This window comes from Megalobrama amblycephala, linkage group LG12 (genome assembly GCF_018812025.1).
Source record: "Megalobrama amblycephala isolate DHTTF-2021 linkage group LG12, ASM1881202v1, whole genome shotgun sequence".
Classification (NCBI taxonomy): Eukaryota; Metazoa; Chordata; class Actinopteri; order Cypriniformes; family Xenocyprididae; genus Megalobrama; species Megalobrama amblycephala.
Genome location: NC_063055.1, coordinates 16,118,187 through 16,137,375, shown reverse-complemented (window position 1 = coordinate 16,137,375; position 19,189 = coordinate 16,118,187). Strand labels below are relative to the sequence as shown.

At 36.0% G+C, this 19,189-nt stretch overlaps 3 protein-coding genes across 12 annotated transcripts in view; all 3 read left to right on the top strand.

Moving 5' to 3' along the window:
- The first annotated feature begins 2,289 nt into the window (after positions 1-2,289).
- LOC125279469 (dual specificity protein phosphatase 26-like) lies at positions 2,290-4,332 on the top strand. Of its 2 annotated transcripts, XM_048209168.1 has the most exons (4): positions 2,290-2,410; positions 3,016-3,174; positions 3,668-3,876; positions 3,965-4,332. In XM_048209168.1, coding segments are annotated over exons 1-4 (567 nt in total). In that variant the 5' UTR covers positions 2,290-2,408; the 3' UTR covers positions 4,162-4,332. The 2 variants fall into 2 exon arrangements, with proteins under 2 accessions (XP_048065125.1, XP_048065123.1); XM_048209166.1 differs by lacking the exon at positions 2,290-2,410 and having other exon boundaries at positions 3,005-3,174.
- Positions 4,333-4,729: 397 nt separating this feature from the next.
- Positions 4,730-8,982, top strand: rsph14 (radial spoke head 14 homolog). Of its 3 annotated transcripts, none has more exons than XM_048209164.1 (7): positions 4,730-4,887; positions 5,072-5,270; positions 5,452-5,554; positions 6,504-6,622; positions 6,711-6,936; positions 7,042-7,178; positions 8,474-8,982. In XM_048209164.1, exons 2-7 carry the CDS (start codon positions 5,072-5,074, stop codon positions 8,710-8,712), a joined length of 1,023 nt encoding a protein of 340 aa, XP_048065121.1. In that variant the 5' UTR covers positions 4,730-4,887; the 3' UTR covers positions 8,713-8,982. The 3 variants fall into 3 exon arrangements, with proteins under 3 accessions (XP_048065121.1, XP_048065120.1, XP_048065122.1); XM_048209163.1 differs by having other exon boundaries at positions 4,807-4,887; positions 5,069-5,270; XM_048209165.1 differs by having other exon boundaries at positions 4,817-4,887; positions 5,021-5,270.
- A 129-nt stretch (positions 8,983-9,111) lies between these two features.
- LOC125279466 (dematin-like) overlaps positions 9,112-19,189 on the top strand; it is a 32,783-nt gene continuing 22,705 nt past the window's right edge. For all 7 annotated transcript variants that reach the window (XM_048209161.1, XM_048209160.1, XM_048209162.1 and 4 more), the window contains exon 1: positions 9,112-9,324. The gene's annotated coding sequence lies outside the window, so the exon portion shown is untranslated. The remainder of the gene's footprint in view (positions 9,325-19,189) is intronic.

The following is a 19,189-nucleotide window of genomic DNA, read 5'->3' as shown; positions in this document are numbered from 1 at the left end:
ATACAGATTTCAGCTGTAGGTAAAGATTTACTAGGAAAAGTCAATACTGTAGTACACAAAAAGAAAATTGGCATTTGGTAACACTTTATAGTAGGTGTGCCTGTTACAGTGTACTTATTGTATTGCAAAACACTTGTGCTGCTATTTAGGTGGATATGGGTAAGGTTGAATTTTTTTAATTTTTTTATTTTTTTATAAATAAGTACAATGTAAAACTTTTAAGTGCATTGTATCAAATAATTCATTTACAGAAAATGTTAGTACAAAGTAGTTAAAGACACCTAATATAAAGTGGGACCAAACATTTTGATTTACACAGCACATTTATTGTTGAAGACATGTCTTGCATGTAATCTGAAAATTCACAGTTGCTTGTTCTTTTTTTACATATTCTATACAGTATGTCTTTCCCTAACACCACACATTCTTACATATCTTCCCATTGCTCTTCTACGACAAGCAACTGTGTTTAGTCAGTTTATAAATGTAACACATTTCTACAAAAATAAACTGCTGTTGCTGTTTAGGGATTTAGACGTTCCTGCAAGTTTAACAGTGGCAATGATTGTGCTGGGCCAACACCATATAGCCTATTGTATGCTTCCAAACTTGATTATTGAGATTACAATAGCAGCCCATTTGCCAGTTTAGCAGACATTACAAATATTCCATGCCATAGGTATTTATGGAATATACATGCAAGTCTAACAGATTTTGATAACTGAATGGATCATTTTACATGCGATGGCTCACACGATGAAAGAATGTTTAGTTGTGAAGAGTTTGACAGTTTCACTGAGAATCAACTCATAAGTTTTGATCAACAAGCCATGTGTATTTAGATATCGTGCAAATTCTAGACAATTGTATTAAGTCTTTTGAACATATGTGACAAAATACATGCAAATTGCTTAAATCAATAAGAAATCCAAATCTGATGTGAACAAGAAACAAATTGTTTAGAGACCTGAACTTATTGTTTTGAGAGAAAAAAAAAAAAAGTCTTGTTTGAGAATTGAGCCAAAGCGATTGAGAAAAACTGTAATACAGGCCATTGTGTTAATATTTTTGTTTACATCCTGCAGTTCGGAGGACTTTTGGGTATTGTTTGTTTCTTTTTCTTTGTGAGACTATTGATTTGTAGCTGATTCAATGGATGCATCTGCGTCAGTGTTCAGGTGGCAGCAGCCATTGACGTGGCTGATCTCCAGGCCTGTTTACAGTCAAACAATGGGCCTTTTTTAAAAAGACATTAAGGAATAACATACCGTTTCTATCTGAAAGACTGGAGTGGGGATGCGGACTATGGACAGACCATCAGCACTTCTCCATGGAATAAAAGCTCCCTTTAAATTCACTACATTTAATACTTTGCACCAAAGTCACTGACGTCACGGACCGTCCAACAGGTCTTCCTCCTACCACAAGGACTTTATGTCTGTTTTGTAACCAGGAAAAACAGTGCCATAATATCAGCAGGTGCTTTTTCATACCACAGCAGAGAAGTATCTCAAATACAAAAAAAAAAAAACTGCAAATCAACTGAGCTCTGCATGAAGTCTCAGATTCCATGTTTATCTTTATTGTATGTGTTTTCTGTTCTCCTCTGTAAATGATCTATTATATATTCCTGAAATTGTTATTAGATTAATCTTTAAAGGAAAAAAAAAGTATATTTGTATAACGATTATATTTGAAAACTCATTTCCCAAATAAGGACCAAAAACCTGCCTGCTGAAGTCCCCAATGTAATGCATGTTTTTGAACACAAGCGGGGGCTGTTTCTCCATAATGTTGTAGGACTGAATAAAGGTCAACTGACTGTAGGGTCTCTCATATTAAACATCAAGACATTCAAAGTATTGTGTCATCGGCTCATGACATAACTTTACAGTAAACAATGTATGAATTTATTTATAATTATACCGGTAAATAGCTTCACTGTAGTAGTAGCTCATTTGAACAAAATATTTATTCATAGTTAATCAACCCCAATAAAAAGGAAACAAATATGTACTTTCTTATTGCCATAATTTAGCATAACGAATTAATTAAAATAATGTATGTTTTACTGATAATTATTTATTGTTCCTAATGTGCTTAAAACAATTAGATTTGCATTTTATGAAAGAACTATCCCGAGGTCAATTCTGAAGACAGCCTAAGTGTACATTTTCTGTTTTGGTTTTGTGTAAATAACTACACTATATTGCGGTACACTATTTACAATATTATTGACAGTTGTCACAACATGCTGATTCTATACAGGACTGAAAGACCAATCACAATTCAGTATGCAAATAACCCGTAATTAGAAAAATAGCAATTCAGTAGCCTATACATCACTGGCCAGTGGTATACATTCAAATATTACAATAACGACATTTTGAAAGGTGAACATTTTAATAATGTAAGTCAGTAAAAATATTTCAATTTTTACTTTATATTTCTTAATGGGAAAAGTATAATCTTTATATTTCTTGCAGTGGCCCATTTTAATAACCAACTTATGTGATGTGTTCACAACCAATCCTAATTTATTATTTGATGCCAATGTTTCTGTTGTCAAAATTGAATTTACAGTTATATTTTTCTGCATTGCCTTAAAAAGTGTTGTGTACAGGTACATATTGTAATATCAACAAAATGATAATGCCGGTTATAACTGTACTGTTGATTAAAGCAATTGAAATCTGTCGGTAAATCATCGAACATTTACAGTATTGCATGAGTAACGTAAATGTTCTGGTGTGAATGCGCAGGCACAATTTGAAAGATATCCAACTCCCTAGTCCTAAAATAACCCCCTGCACTGGAATCCATAATACGACTTTTCATTCATGCAGACTATGAACTGACAGTTTGAATAACTTTAACAGGAGTATAGCCTACGGACCTGATATTGTGTCGTCGTGTAGCCTATACTTAGATCAAGCAGAACAATTTCGTGAGGCCAATAGCCTACCAAAAGAAGTGGACACTAAATGCCTATTTACATCTTCAAATGTCTTTCAGGTCGAAATATTCAGAAGATAGCTCAAGTTCAGCTAAAGCGAAGATTGATTTCACCTCTCCCGTTTTAGCTTTAAGGGAGATTGAACGTCTTCTATCAACAGGAAGAGCTATCAACTGTAATGCAGATGAAGTCTGGCCTAATCTTTACATCGGCAACATGTAAGCAGTCTGCAGTTTTCCCCATTTCTCCAATTAACTTATATTTATAGCTTTTTAAAACTGTTTTAAACGTACTTCTGTAGTATCTACTGTATTTTTAAAGATTTTTTAGTCAAGTTATGCAGTTATCTGCACGTTGAGTGCTGCTTTTCCTAATAGTACATGCTGTTGAACACAAGAGGGAGTCCATATTGTAAATGGGCTGATATAAAAATTAGAATATAGTTGTGCAACGTTTAACATAAACACAGCGTTTAATTTCTAGTGAGAAAATTGTCTTTCATGCCCAAAGAACATTTTGGAGTATCCAATGCTTAAAAATTAGATATTTTTATAAGATAAGATATTATATAAACAGTTTTACTGCTAGTTCCATTAACAAAAACCCACTGAAATAGGCCTACCTGCAAAACAAGAGTTCTGCTGACATTTTATAACTGCTGATATTGTATAACATTTTATAATAATAATGTTGTGTGATTCTCTTCTTTAGAGATATAGCTGAGAATTGTGCAGAGGTGAGAAGGTGTGGCTTCACCCATGTCCTGAACTGCACCCACAGCTCCAGACATGGTGGCAAGATTTATGATGGCATGGGCATCACATACATGGGCATAGACGCACAAGATTCACCCTCGTTTGACATGAGTGCCCACTTTAACAATGGGGCTGAGTTTATACATAGAGCACTTAATGAGGGAGGTAAGTGGTTGTGTGTGTCCAAAACCTAAACCAGTTTACCTTCCTGAAAAGTTGAGAGTCACTAAACTCAAATATCTTCTAATCAAAGGCAAAATCCTGGTTCACTGTCAAATTGGAATAAGTCGATCAGCAACTATAGTTTTGGCATATCTCATGCTGAAACAAAACATGACGCTGGTGGAGGCAATCAAGAAGGTAAAAGATGAAAGAGGCATCTACCCCAACCAAGGCTTCCTCAGACAACTGATCAACCTCCACATGAAATTATATGGCTGTAGAAACTAGATGCACGATCACCATTCACCATCCACCAATGAAAATTGAGGGAAGAGAAGAAATATGAATCAATGTGCATTTTAATATTTTTAGGGCAGTAACTTTGAGCAACTTGTTTATTTGGTCAATTTCCCTGCTTTGTATGGGTTTAAGGAACATATTAAAATACCTGACAACGTATTATCTCTCTTGCTTTTTTTTGCTGAATAAACATGCACATATACTCAAATGCAAATACTGAACATAATGCAAATATTGAACATATGAACAATTATGCATATAAAAATAAAATAAAAAAAGAACTAGAAAAAAGAGGGTAAAAAATCTACATAAACAAATAAAAGTTTAAAAATAAATAGCCTACATTGTAGAGCTCACAAAAGTTTTTATAGTTTTCTTATTCAAAGAGTTTCTGTTACTGTCTATGTACAGCCTTTCTTCAGTCAACAAAACCATAAAGTTTGTAAACATATTAGAAAAATAATTAAATAAAAGCACTTTTTAGAATATGCAGTAAAGCCAAAAAGTACACTATCCCATAAAAGGTCTTGAACACCGAATATTTTCATTGATACATTTCTGTATTATATACAGTATCTCTCTTGTTGTTGAAGGAATTACGGAGTTTACGTTACTGCCTGAGAAGAGCTATGCGTTAATTCCGTAGTTACCATAGGAACCTAACTATCCACGGAAGAATAAAAAAAGCAGAGGACGTTATAACTAGCGAATAAGGTAATATATTTTTTAGAATTTGCTGGCCTTCAAATTCTGATTTTGAACAGGCAAATAAATTAGGAATACTTGTTTTACATTGTGAATGTATAATGAAACTTGAGAGTCGGACATTAAAATAAATAACTTTTAGATATCTAAACACATTTAACGAAATCACATTTGAATCACCCTGTCGAAGAAGATGGCAAGTCCGCAAACATCCGAACAGCCCCCGCCGCATATTGACCCGACACAAGCGCCGGTCGCTTTCGGTAACTGGGCGCTTCCAAAGCTGATCATGGAGCTGCAAGACGTCGAGCTGTTTACCCGGCAGAGGGCGCTCGCTGCCCTCTGCGACCTCGTCCATGACCACGAACGGGCATATGAAGCCATTCTCAATGGTAAACACATCTTTAATAGCTTTTTTGTCCATTCTAAGAAACGAAATTTATCCCTAATATTGAAGCAATCATTATAATTAAAAATGTGTGTATTAATCTAATTTTTGATGATCCCACACGCTTTCAAATTGTTTTATGCCCCTGTGTATAGCAACCATAACATTTCTGTACCTCATCATAGGGTGTATGGAAAGACTCAAGGTTCTGCTGCAAGATGAGGATAACTTAATCAGGGTCAAAACTACTGAAGTGCTTTATGTGCTTGCTTCACACAGCTTGGGAAGGTGAGTCATACAAGAATCCGTGGGCCTACACTTTTCTCGTGTTTTAGTTTGTGTAAGCTTTTGGCATGAATGTGCTTGGCCCTGTATTGTAGCGTATGTGTTTTTCTAAAAGACAAGTTATGTAAATATATTTTCTATGCCAAATTGTTAGAGAGTAAGTGAAACCTTAACAGGATTCAATGACAAATATTATAATATTTATTTAAGTATATTTATATTATTATATTTATTATAATATTTATAAATACATACATTTTACAAAAAGAAAAAAATGCAACAGCATAACAATTATATAGCTAGAGAAAATGTAATTAAGTACCATTCAAAAGTTTGGGATCACAAAGTTTTTTATTATTATTATTATTTTATTTATTTTTTTTTTAAAGAGATACTTTTAATACTTTTATTCAGCAAGGCCACATCAAATTGATAAATTGACTGTAAATTTAAATTAAACTAAATTGTGTTAAATGGTTTAATGGTTTTGCTATCACAGGAATACATTACAATTTAAAATTAAAATTAAAAAAATTAAAATAGGAAACAGTTATTTTAAATTGTAATAACATGTCACAATATTTATGCAATTACTGTATTTTGATCAAATAAATGCAGTGTTGGTGAGTAGAAGAGACGTTTTTCAAAAACATCTGACCAACATCTGAGTGGAAGTGTAAATTCATAAACGCACTTTTGCTGCATACTAGTTTTTAGTTTTTAACACACTCTTGATGCTTTCAAAAAATATCAAGAAAGTATTATTTCCAGTAAAAAAAAAAAAAAAAACCTATTCTGATAAAATGTTTTAGAGTGTCCAACATTTGAATATTGAATATTTAATATCACAAGAATGGATGTTATATTTTTGTGATATTACAACTGTAATTTTGGCAATTTTGACCTTTTGTTTCCAAAAACATTCAGTATATTGATATATGTGTTCACACAGAGATGCCTTTTTGAAATTTGACATTGTGGGTCCCCTTGCAAACCTGTTAGAGGACCCTGAGAATGCCTGTCGTAAAAATGTGCACCAGGCACTCAATAGGATAGCTGAATTTCCCTCAGGTAACTATTGTTTCTTATTCTTCTGTTTCACAGTAAATGTATTTCAGAAGCTTTTCATTTGAAGGGTCCTCTGTTATATTCTCTACAGGAGCAGTATTTATGGTGTGTATGGGGTTGGTGCCTAGATTGGTGATGAAGGTCTCAGATGAAGAAGAGAACATCCGTGCTTTAATTCTCTCCACATTGAGCTGCTGTGTGAGTGTGAACGCCTTGCCTGCACTGGAGAGTGATGCGATTCTGGTCCTGAGAGATCAGCTGTCTCACCCCTCCCCCGCCATCCGCCAGGCTGCCACATCTGCCTTAGTGGGAATCAGGTAGGCAACATGGCATCCAGCAATCTAGTTTGGGTTTAGTTCACTAGTGTGATTAGTGAACAGAGACCAGGTAAAAAAAAAATTCAATTTCTCTCCTGTTCTTAGTGTGCCTGCAGATGGGAAGATGAAGGTGTGTGAGGAGGATCTTCTGCCCATGTTGGTCAAGCTGCTGTCAGATGATGACCAAGGGGTTGTCGCTAATGCTGCAGGGACCATTATGAACACAGCTGTTATCACTAAGGGTCAGCACAAAATCAACTTTGTGCATGTTTGTAATTTTTTAGCCAATCAGCGAACGGCAAAGTTAGAAACACTTCAACATCTGGTATAATGCCGTGTTAAAACATTGAAGGGATAGTTCACCCAAAAATTAAAATTGTGTCATAATTTATTCACCGTCATGTTGCTCCAAACCTGTATGACATTGTTCTTTATTCTGTGGAATGTAAATGTAGATATTTTGAGAAATGTCTCTTTTTTTCCCTCTTTTTTTATTGTCCATATAATGGAAGTCAATGGTCACCAAAACATTTTGGTTACCAGGAATCTTCAAAGTATTTTCTTGTCTGTTCTTGAGAAGAGTAAAGTCATACCTGTTTGAAGCAACATGAGGGTGAGTAAATGATAACCGAATTTTAATTTTTGGGTGAACCATCCCTTTAAAACCTCTAGATGGTGTTTACATCAGGGGTTTTCAGACTTTTTGATGTCCTGGACCCCCAAATATGATGGTCCACATGTCAGAAAAAATCAAAATTTCAAACTCTAGAAAAATTGAAACACTCACTCTACTAACATAAACTTGGCTTTTTTTCTTTGAAACAATGACATTGCGGCCAACTTAAAGGCCTTCATTAGACATCAAATGTTTCTCAGGCAAACAGTATTTTAAAAGAACATTTACAATAGGCTACAGGTACTTCTAATAGAGGGAGTGGCTTTCAAATGAGATTTAAAAACAACCTACAGCAAAAATGCATTCGGTAAACAATGGAAAAAATGTATCTAGAAAGAAAATCGAAAAAAATCCGTCAACTCTTCCTTGAACAGAAGTCTCAATTTTTCCAATTCCATAGATAAAGCGTGAACGATCTTTAAAATGTTCTGCAGGGTTACTCATATTGCCACGGCAAGCAGTAAAAACAAAAAAATTACAAATGTCAAATATTATCTGAAGAATATTTAGTTTCTATTACATTGATAGCTTTTTCTGCTCTCCATCAAAGTACATTTAGACCTGAGAAGAAACAAAATGTTGACTGTTGAATAAAATAATAATAATTTCTAATAATTATAATATCATTTTTTAGAAAGAAGCAGTGGTAATATCAAAATCTGTAGATTTCGATAATTTTATTAGTTAACTTTTTTAATTTGTTATATATATTTTTTAAATATATATTTTACACTATTTTTTCTCTGAACTTTCCTGCTGACCCCTTAGCACTCCCTTGTGGCCCCCTGGGGGTCCCAGACCCCAGTTTGAAAACCCTTGTATATTATTCTATGCAAGATCTCACCGTCTGCCTATTTCTAGGTAAGTCCGAGGCGCTGAATGCAGGTGCCATCGCACCTCTGCTGCGGCTGGTGGTGAGTGAGAATGTAGCAGTGTGTGCCAATGCCCTCCGTGCTCTTACAGTCCTGGCCGAGGTTCCTAGGGCCCGGGCACAGCTGCTGGAGCATGTGCCTCTGCTGAAGACTAGACTGGCACACCCTAACTCCATCATCCAGAGAGCTGCCTCCACTGCCATTGAAGTCATCTCCTGGAAGCCATGAGGGATACAAGAGTTCTGATATAAGCCAGATCTGATGTGATCTTTTAAATAAAATTAAATAATTAACCACTTAAAACACAGTAATTTAAGGAAACGTCATGAATATTAAGTTAACAGAGCAGAATAATAAAAAAAATTAAGAATTCTGAAGGATGCTACGTTTATGTTTGTAGATAAGCTGCGTAGCAACTATTCTAACTTGCGTGTTTGACTGAAATGCTTTGTATTGATACAGTCTAAACGAGATAAACATGTATCGTAAGGCCAACTATGTCATATTGTTTTGGTGTGGTTTAATCCCAGTGTAGTGTAAATGTGCAGTGTCATGTTTTCGGAATACCCCTCGGTGCGGCGAATGGATTGAACCAGCGGTCAACGGCAGCGAGCACGTTCGCGCTATCTGTCACACGACATGCGGAGTCACGACAGATAAATATTTGTGGCTGGTTATTGGCAAGCAGTCCGAGCGAACACAGGGCACGCGCTGAGTTTGGTTTGCCCGCTCCAATCTATTAAGTCATATTTATTTTTGTAGAATTAAACGTGAGGATTATATCGCAGGGAGAAGTGCGGGGTGCAGGCTGTATATTTTGGGATCATATTTGCTGGATAGGTAAGTTTATACTTAACATACAGTGTCTTTTTGAATGAATTCAAGTAAAATTATTTTGGACAGTGCAATAAATTCTCCGGGATTGAACCAATTCCGCCACGAGTGCAATTGGTCTGATACTCAAGCATATCTATAAAACTAGCTTATATGTTACTTATATAAGTCGAACAGTAATATGAAAGGAAAATAGAGCAAGTGTCCGTTATGACATAAGATGATGTGTCTGGTTCTTCGTCAACCTAAAATCACAAATCGCCACAGGATTGATGCAGTCGGCGAGATTATGGCAGTGGATGATGCGATGCTTTTACATAACACGAGGCGACAGAGTCGGAGAACAGGTGCCTATGGCAAGCCGTTTGAGCACTTAATAGTATCTGGTTTTATGTTGCTAGCGCTTGTAATGTGTATGTTATTAGTATATAATCCTTAAGTAACTAGAATCTTTTTCAGTTTCACTAGTAGGCTATCTGTTCACTAGATACTTTTGCTGCTATTCATTATCCCTGTAGTGACAAGTAACTATTTCATTGTAACCGGTAACAAAATAGGGTAGGATGGGGGGAGATGGCCCCCTTAAAGGATTAGTTAATTTCCTGATCATTTACTCACCCCCATGTCATCAAATGTGTCTTTCTTTCTTCAGTTGAAAAGAAATTAAGGTTTTTGAGGAAAACATTCCAGGATTTTTCTCCATATAGTGGACTTCACCGGGTTGAAGGTCCAAACTGCAGTTTCAGTGCAACATCTAAGGGCTCTACACGATCCCAGCCGAGGAATAAGGGTCTTGTCTAGCAACATTTTCTAATAAATATGCATATGCTTTTTAACTACAAATGCTCGTCTTGCACTGCTCTGCTCTGACGCATTACGTAATCACGTAGGAAAGGTCACATGTGACAAAGGCGAAAGTACCGATCCAGTGTCTACAAAGCGAACGTGCAAAGGCTAAGTCAAACGGCCTTTACAAAAAAAAGTAAAACAATGATGTTGGATGATTTTGAAGTTGGAGGAGAAAAAGAGATGGAGATTTTCAACCTACTGCTTTGTACGCCTAGTGGTGCGTTCACACCGGATGCGAATGAAGCGGTAAGCGCGAGTGATTTACATGTTAAGTAAATGCAAAGACGCGAATTGACATCCTGCGGCACGATTCGCGCGAATGACGCGGCGCAAACTGAGCGATTCGGGCGTTTGACGCGCTTAACGGGTGATTCGCGCGAATCGCGCAAGTTGAAAAATCTGAACTTTGGCGAATTTCCGCGCCGCGTTAACCAATCAGGAGCTTGCTCTAGTAGTGACGTGACGTAGCGAGCTGAGGCAGAAATTCAATGGAGGACAAAATCATCGTCGCTGTACATCTTCATACATTTATAGAAACAGAAATAAAAAGGATCGTGTTTGAAAGAAAGTGAGTGAGGAGGTCGGACAATCTGATAAGTTGTAAAAAAACGGCCTTTAATCAATTTGAGCTATATATATATATATATATATATATATATATATATATATATATATATATAGGCTACATATTAAGACTACAAGCCAACTAAAGACGACCAATTGAGCTTATTCGCTGTAATTTACAATTATTTCCCCACTGACAAGTTGTGTTTATTCAGAGGAAGTGTGCAGAAAGCAGTGGGAGAGTCTGGGACACATAAAGGAGCGGGAGAGCCTCTCTCATGACGCATATTCGCGAGTAATGAATGAAGCGAGTAAACTCAAAATGTTCAAGTGTCCAACTACGCGCGAATAGCGCGATTTATTCGCGCAAGTCGCGTCTGGTGTGAACGCAGCATCAGTCACGCGTGACCTTTCCAACGTGATTACGTAATGCCTGGTGCATCTCAGAGGGGGGTTTGACCAATCCTTTCACTAGACAAGACCCTTATTCCTCGGAAAATCCTTGAATATTTTCCCCAAAAACCTTAATTTCTTTTCCAATGAAGAAAGACATAAACATCTTGGATGACATGAGGGTGAATAATTAATGTGTTAATAAAGGAAATAAATAGAAACATTTGCTAATTTAGTTGTTACAGCACAAAATGTCAAATTTTAAAAGAGGGGTAAGATGGCCCCCTACCTGGGGTAAGAAGAAGAAAGGGAGTCTTACACCTTTTATTTATTAGATGCTAGTAACTTCCCCAATAATTGCAAGTATTTATTCAAGCTTTACTTTTACTAGTACTAGTACTCACACATCATATTTATTCAATACTAGTGCTCGTTTATTATGAGACAGAAGAATCTGTCCCTATTATTATGTTATTACACATTATTGTCCCTACTAAGATTTAAAAATGTTATTACTAGTAACAATAGGAATCCACACTAGTCTATAATAAATATGTACTAATGTCTGTTCAGTTACTTCTAAAAAACTGGAACAGATGTGAATAGTTAACAACTAATGATAAGTATATATAAACAATATAACAAAGTTATATTAACAAATACTCAAAAGTGAATGGTCGGTGTCTAAATCACTGATTCCAATGGAATAATTAGATGTTACTATTAGGATAAGTATTAGTAAATAATTTAAATAGATATTAGTCACTATTAAAAAAAGAGCAAGTACAGGCTACAATAAATAGCTAGTTAAATTAAAAATATATACTAGTCACTGTTGGATTACTAGAAATTCACTAGGCATTCAAAAAAATAGTACTGAAAATAATCACCATTAGGCGCTCAGAAAAATCTTTTCAACCATTTTACTTCCTGGTTTTTGAAAACAGTAATATGTTTGCATAAAGTTGTTTGTTTTCAGTTGTGTCTAGTCAACAGCGAAATTCGTAATTTATGACTCGACAACCTAGTTGCAGAGTTGTTTTAAATTTCGTATGAAATCTCAGAGGAGTGTGCGGCATGTTAATTACTGAGAGCCCATCAAATCCCTGATTACGATAGATCCTAATGATCAGTAGCTGAGGTATAATAATATACAGTAAACTCTCTTAGTAAGACAGGTTTCGAAATCCAATTAACCAGTGGCTCTTAATACCAACTACTCCTCAAAGTCTGCCTGAGCTCTTCTGAACAGACATTTGCATGAGCAATTTAATCAGATACCTATTTACGTATCACTTTATATCAAACACCCACATTGCACCTGACATCCATACCTTGGAGAGGACGAAGGTATGTGGCCGATATAATTGAGATCTGTGGATCAATTGACCACATGTAGCAGTCCATCTGTTTGCTCAAAAGCAGCCATCTGCTGTGTGATGACTCATCAGCCAGCTTCTTACCACTTATTAAAGACGTCTCTGAAACCCACTATCAATCACAGACAATAAGCCCTTTACTTACTATGAGGCTGATTTAGAAGGTGTTGAAAAACAGGCTGTTTTTATGTGAAAATACAAATTCATGTGTCAGGGATTGGGGTGCATAAGCATTTTTATATCAAGCAACACAGTTACACATAAATGTAGTACAATGTCACTCATTAAAACAGGGACCACCTGTATAGGTTGTCACTTTGTAAAGAAAGACTAAGCGTCTGCGCACATACAAACGCACATACCTATAGACTAAACATGTAAATGAGCGGCAAGAACGCATGAAAAGTCTTCTGTTTTCAGTTAAAAAGGTGTCATTTAAGCGGCCCCTAAGTGAATAATGAATGATTTTTAAGAAACAATCTCTGTCCATTAATTTTCCTATTATCACTGTGAAGCTGCTTTGAAACAATCTGTATTGTAAAAAGCTCTATATAACTGAAGATGACTTATCCACATGCATGATCTGGTGCTGGGATATTGCATAAATAGTGTGTTTGTTTAGTGTAAACAGTGTCTGGTGTTAGATGAAGTCTAAGATTTGTTTGAAGAGACATGAGTCTGATTGACAAGTTCACCAGATGGATTTGATTACAGCCTTAGGACAGAATAAAGCAAAGATTTATGTGTAGTCTTTTGTACTCACTCTTCCAGCTTCTTAACCGGGGAGGGATTACATAGGACCCTTCTAGAGGATTTTAATTAAAACGTGACCAACCCCATTGCAATCTGATCTTTGCAGGGATGAATGTATAGGAATAAGAGAGGCAGACAGAATGTGGGTATGTTGATAGATAAGTGATAGCAAAACATTGCATGGTTGAGTATCCCAACCATAGTTGTCTTTTTAGTTTTCAATTACAATATTCAGTAATAATGAGCATTTTAAGAATTGATTCGAGCATTTATTGACTGGATTATTGGCAACCTGATTCAGCTTTGACTGACCGTTTATAAGGAGTGTCAAGCTTTAGCCTGGTGTAATAGGCTGCGAGAGAGAGATTGATTCCTGAAGAGGTTGAAGATGATTCCTGCATGTGGAAAGTAGAGGAATGGTGGTAAAGGCCTGAGTTTAGGGACAGCAGATGGGATGGGAATGGGGTCTAAAGAGAAAACCCAGAGTGAGTCTGACTAGAAAACTGAGCCCTGCAATGTTTCAGAGGGTGAAAAAAACAAACAGGCTAAAGCAAACTAGACCTTTTATTGTGTTAAGCTTGGTTGTTCCTTCAGCAGTAGCAAACCTGTATGGTTTTCTTTCTTCAGCAAAACAAAACAAGTAGATACTTTGAAGAATGCCTCTGTGTTTTTTGTCCATGCAATAAAAGTCAGTGAGGTCCAGTGCTTTTTTGGTTTACATTATCTTTCATTGTATGGTCAAAATCAGTTGTTGTTGTTTTTTTTTTAAATCTGTTAACATTTACTTACTCTCATGTCACACCATAACCTGGGTGACTTTTCTTGTTCTTAAGTGGAACATGATTAATATACAGTATAGTTTAAAAGTCAATGGGGTGTAAACAATATTGGACCTCATTGACTTTGTTGCATGGACTAAAAACACTAAAATGTTTCTCAAAATATCTTCTGTTCCATAAAAGAACGAAAGTCATACAGGTTTGGAACAATATGAGGGTGAATAAATGGAATTTTCATTTTTGTGTATACTATCCCTTTAGTAAAAGTGAATGTGACATGAAGTGTAGCCAAGTTTGCTGTCCCATACTCGGAATTTGTGCACACACACAGCAGTGAGTAGTGAACACACACACACACCGTGAACACACACCCGGAGAAGTGGGCAGCCATTTTTGCTGCGACGCCCAGGGAGTGATTTGGGGTACGCTGTTCATTCACCTGTTCATACACCTGTGTGTAAATATACAAAGTATATAGAAACTCTAGATGCACAGGCTAATAGGTCCTTAACTCAACCTGCTTGTAATCACATCATCATCTTTAGGACACAGATGATTGGTTCCTGCTGTATCAGTAGCCAATGAGCTCACATGCTCAGTCTTCAAATACATGAATAGCATTTGCCTTAGCAGTGCAGTGTGCTTTCAGAAACCCTCCACCTTCCCCAGCTCCACCTGTATAGATCTGCTATGGGTAATTCATGTATGTTATATTGTACAGCAGCTGCATGACTTACTTACTCACAGCAGTGTGTTGTGTATGTATTGGCAGTAGCAAGTCCTTATAATATAATATAATACTATATTATTAGTACAATATAATACAAGTATAATAGTATAATACTTGCTCTGTAGCAGCAGCAGCGATAATCAACAGCAGCAGTGTAGAGGATCTATTCCGCCAAGACCAAACAAATCAGCATTGTCATACCCATTACCATGCCAAACAATCCGAGAGTTGTCATGACAGAAACATGTTTTTGACCAGCGTCAAATTACTTGTAGTAATTAAATATTTGCTTAATTATCACCAAAGCCTGCTGTCTTTTACTGTAGATAATTAAACCGTTATGCTGCCTCAGAAGTCTCAGAAGTGAAGTGTCACATGGAATTCTGGAAATTTAAATTTACTTTTTTTTTTACTGTAAATTATAAGATGACTTTTTCCTTTTTCACTTCCAAAAACTGTACATTTAACAGTATTTTACTGTAAAATTATGTGAACTGTCCCATTTGATATATTACAGTTTTTCACCATCTAGAGTATGGGAATTTACTATTAACCAATTAACAGGTTTTTACCATAGCATTTTTACAGTCTTGTACTGTTAAAATAATTTTTACTGTGTAGTTTGTAAATAATCAATCGCCTAGTGTGGGGTTAAACGGCACCAAAAGGCCCCTGGCGGAACTTTAATGATATAGTGTTGATATAAGGGCAACAGCGGTATGTCAAAATTTTGCACCATATGCAAATGCTTTCTGGCATATATAGTTTAATTTTTAATTTTTATATCATGCTTAGCATTACATAACCTCTTAACTAAGTATTTTATAAGAACTCCTTTATTATTATATTTTTTACGGTACAATGCACATCTTTGAGTAAGTGTTTGTGCATATTTCGCAGATGACTCTTCAGAGTGATTGATGCAGCCATTTTGAGCTCTCTTTGCGAAACCTCAGACTGCACATATTATGATAAACCATTTTTTAGTGTAAACAGGTGTTTAGGAAAAGGGTTGGTTTTGTTATTGATAATAATTTTTTTTTTTTTTTTTTTTTTTTGTCGTCTCAATGTTTTACATGTGAAACGTGTACATGTTTTACATTCATAATAGAATACTCACCTCGGTTACAGTAAAGCAACACCTCTGTGCCTGTGGCCATAACCTGCTACAGAGAATTTGTTGACCAGTGGTCCAACAAGAAGGTGATATTAAAATAATAACCAAGCAAAGTGTCAAGAGTTTTATATAAAAGTGAGATACAGGTAAACATACTGTATGTGGTATTTGTGCATTTATTTCTATGAAACTGACTTAAGGCAAACAGCATGTTTCCTGACTGTGTGTGAGAGAGAGAGAGCGAGCAGGTCACACTATATCCTCTCTTATCTTTCACGGCAGCTTTCTGGTCATGTGTTTTTGCTGAACTGAGATAAGTGTGTTTCTCTCTGAGATGAAACACAAGGATCTGTTTTGGAGGATGGCCTGAAAATGACAGGCAGCAAATAGAGACAAACATGTTATGAAACCTCATGTGACAACATGATTTGTGGTATAACTTCCAGAAAGTTATCGTATCTAAACTGGTTTAGCTAACCTGATTTTGGACTTAAAGGATTAGTTCACTTTAAAATAAAAATTACCCCAAGCTTTACTCACATATACACCATCCTAGGTGTATATGACTTTCTTCTTTCTGATGAACACAATCAGAGTTATATTAATAAATATCCTGTCGCATCCAAGCTTAATAATGGCAGTGAAATCGCAGTTCAAAACACTTAGGCTATGTCCTACACCTTCCGTATTCAACTTGTTAATTTTGTTTTTGTAATTTGAATATGGAAGGCGGTCTGGCGGGAGCTAGATATTTTTCATTAAAACTTGTTAAATATGGATATTTTTCTTACACAAATGCATTCTGTAAAAGTTTATCCGGGTCATTTCCGTATGGAGTATGTTTATGATGGATGGATGCACTTTTTTCAGCTTCATACTCATTGGCCCTGTTCACTGACATTATAAAGCTTGGATGCATCAGGATATTTATTAATATAACTGATTGTGTTCATCAGAAAGAAGAAAGTCATATACACCTAGGATGGCTTGAGGGTGAGTAAAGCTTGGGGTAATTTTCATTTTAAAGTGAACTAATCCTTTCATCTTAACAGCATTGCCATGTAAATTTATTTTACAGGCTTTTAGAAATGGGTTTACTAAGGGGCTGTTTACGCGACACCGTTTTCAAGTAAAAACGTAAAACTTTTTATGTGTTTTGGCTGTTCATTTACATGACAACTGCGTTTTGGGTGCCTGAAAATGCAAACTTTTGAAAACTGGTTTCAAAGTGCAAGGTTTTGAAAACAGTCTCTGTGTAAACGACAAAAATGCAAATCTGTGAAAATTATGACGTCATGCATGCGTATTACATTCCAGTCTATAGTGTTTCATCGCCATCTAATGGCCTGCCATCAGAATATAGCATTTTTAGACGTTTTCACGGAATTCTGTGAATGGGGATCGTTTTGACAATGGTGACGTTATTACGCGGAAAACTCAAAGGAAAAACATCTTCGTTTTAAGCATATCATTTTCATGTAAACGTACCCTAAGAGGTAATTTCAAGCAATTCAAATGCAAATAAGCAATTAATTAATGTTAATTTCTGTTACTGGGGATTGTATAGAATATATCGGTCAACTAATTGATTTTTAAATAACTAATGCTGATGTCAATTTAAGCATCAGTTAGATGGCTGATATAAAACTGATATGCATGTTTATTTATTTATGGTATTGAGTAACTTAAATTTTAAATGCAGACTCTGGTTGTCACATGTTTGTTTTGGATTGGTTTAGTTAGTTTCCTTTGTTCCTATTTTCTTGCCACTAGTTAGTTTCCATAGTTACTGATTAGTTCCACCTGCATTTCATTTAGCTCCCTTTGTTTGCTCAGTGTATTTAAGCCCTCAGCCCTGTGTTTATGTTACTCCTGGGTCCTGTTTCAGAAAGGAGGTTAAGTGAAAACTATGTTAACCCTAAAATGAGGGAAACTCTGGGTTTTCCGTTTCAGAATGGGAGGTATGTCAAACGAAAGCAGGTTAAGTCAAGCCTGTTTCTGAAAGAGAGGTAACTTATGGCTTGTTTCCACTGAGCGGTACGGTTCGGTTCGGTACAGTACGGTATGCAATTTTTGCCGTTTCCATTGTCAAAAGTTGTGAGTAACCATGGTAACTTACTCTGTGAACCTAACCTGGTCAGGAGCAGGTTTTCTTTGGTAAACCCAGACTTTCTTTTGGTCTCCTCCCCCTTTTTAAAGTGCAAGTGATGTTTAAATAGTTCGCTCATTCATTCACACTATTTCAAGTACAAATATCTAAAAATTCTTAAATCAAGATGGATTTTGCATATACGAAAATGATATAAGATGTTTAGTCTTGTTTCCTGGGGGGATCTAAATTAAGTGCATGTTACTTAAGTAAAATGATCAATATCTTCCAGTGTGGTAATAAAAATAATAATGCAAACGGAAAACAAGATTATTCGGAGTGTCTATTACTGCAAATTTATAGTAGCTCCGCCCACCAATGTCACACAAGGTTAAAATTGACACACATTCTTGTCGCTGCAGTGGTGTAGGCAGTAGTGTGTTGGGTACGGAGAATTAACTTGTGATGCGATTGACTGGATTTGAATCCGCCTTCTGCCGAGCTCGCTATTCTCCCTTTTCCCATCCCATATCACATCAGAAAGGCATTTATTTTCAACAAAAATGAAGAAAATGTTCTAAAAGTAGAAGTAAATTGGCTAACGAGTGTTTAATAATGATAAAATCATTTACACTCTTATTATTGCATCCTGTTAAATAATTTTTTTCTTCTTCTTTTTTTGCATGTGGGATACCATGAAAATGAATATTAGTTCAATAACTTACCGTTCTGCCAGTTTTCACCTTTGATATTATAACAGTGATAAGAATTCAACTTGCATTGACTCAGAAGTATGCAGACGTCATTTTGTCATGTGCTGTTGCCATGGTGAATCGTAATATCGGAGCTCCATTGATGATGGCTTTTCTTAGTCGTGGTGCACACACTTAACTCCGAGTCAACCTACTCAGAGTCGACTGAACGAACTGAATTCAGCTGTTCGGAAACTGAAAACTCAAGAGTTTCCCATTTCAGGGTAAGTCAACTCAGAGTTCAAGTTTTAACTCAGAGTTGGTTGAACCTCCTTATTGAAACAGGACCCTGGTTGGTTCTCGTTGATTTGAGTGCAAAATAACAACATGAGTGCAAAATAACACTCGTATTGTGTTATTTTGCTTCTGTGGTTTTTCCAGTGTTCCTAAGTTTTGTTTAGTTTAATAAATATTGTTATTGAGATCTTCGTTGTCTTCATCATGCGCTGCTACCATCACACAATGT

Excerpts from the sequence above, each read along its gene's own strand:
- LOC125279469 (XM_048209166.1), top strand. The coding sequence starts at position 3,005 with ATGTCTTTCAGGTCGAAATATTCAGAAGATAGCTCAAGTTCAGCTAAA. Across the intron at positions 3,175-3,667 it reads AATCTTTACATCGGCAACAT|AGATATAGCTGAGAATTGTG; the intron begins GTAAGCAGTCTG and ends TCTCTTCTTTAG. Across the intron at positions 3,877-3,964 it reads TAGAGCACTTAATGAGGGAG|GCAAAATCCTGGTTCACTGT; the intron begins GTAAGTGGTTGT and ends TTCTAATCAAAG.
- rsph14 (XM_048209164.1), top strand. The coding sequence starts at position 5,072 with ATGGCAAGTCCGCAAACATCCGAACAGCCCCCGCCGCATATTGACCCG. Across the intron at positions 6,623-6,710 it reads GATAGCTGAATTTCCCTCAG|GAGCAGTATTTATGGTGTGT; the intron begins GTAACTATTGTT and ends TATTCTCTACAG. Across the intron at positions 7,179-8,473 it reads CACAGCTGTTATCACTAAGG|GTAAGTCCGAGGCGCTGAAT; the intron begins GTCAGCACAAAA and ends GCCTATTTCTAG.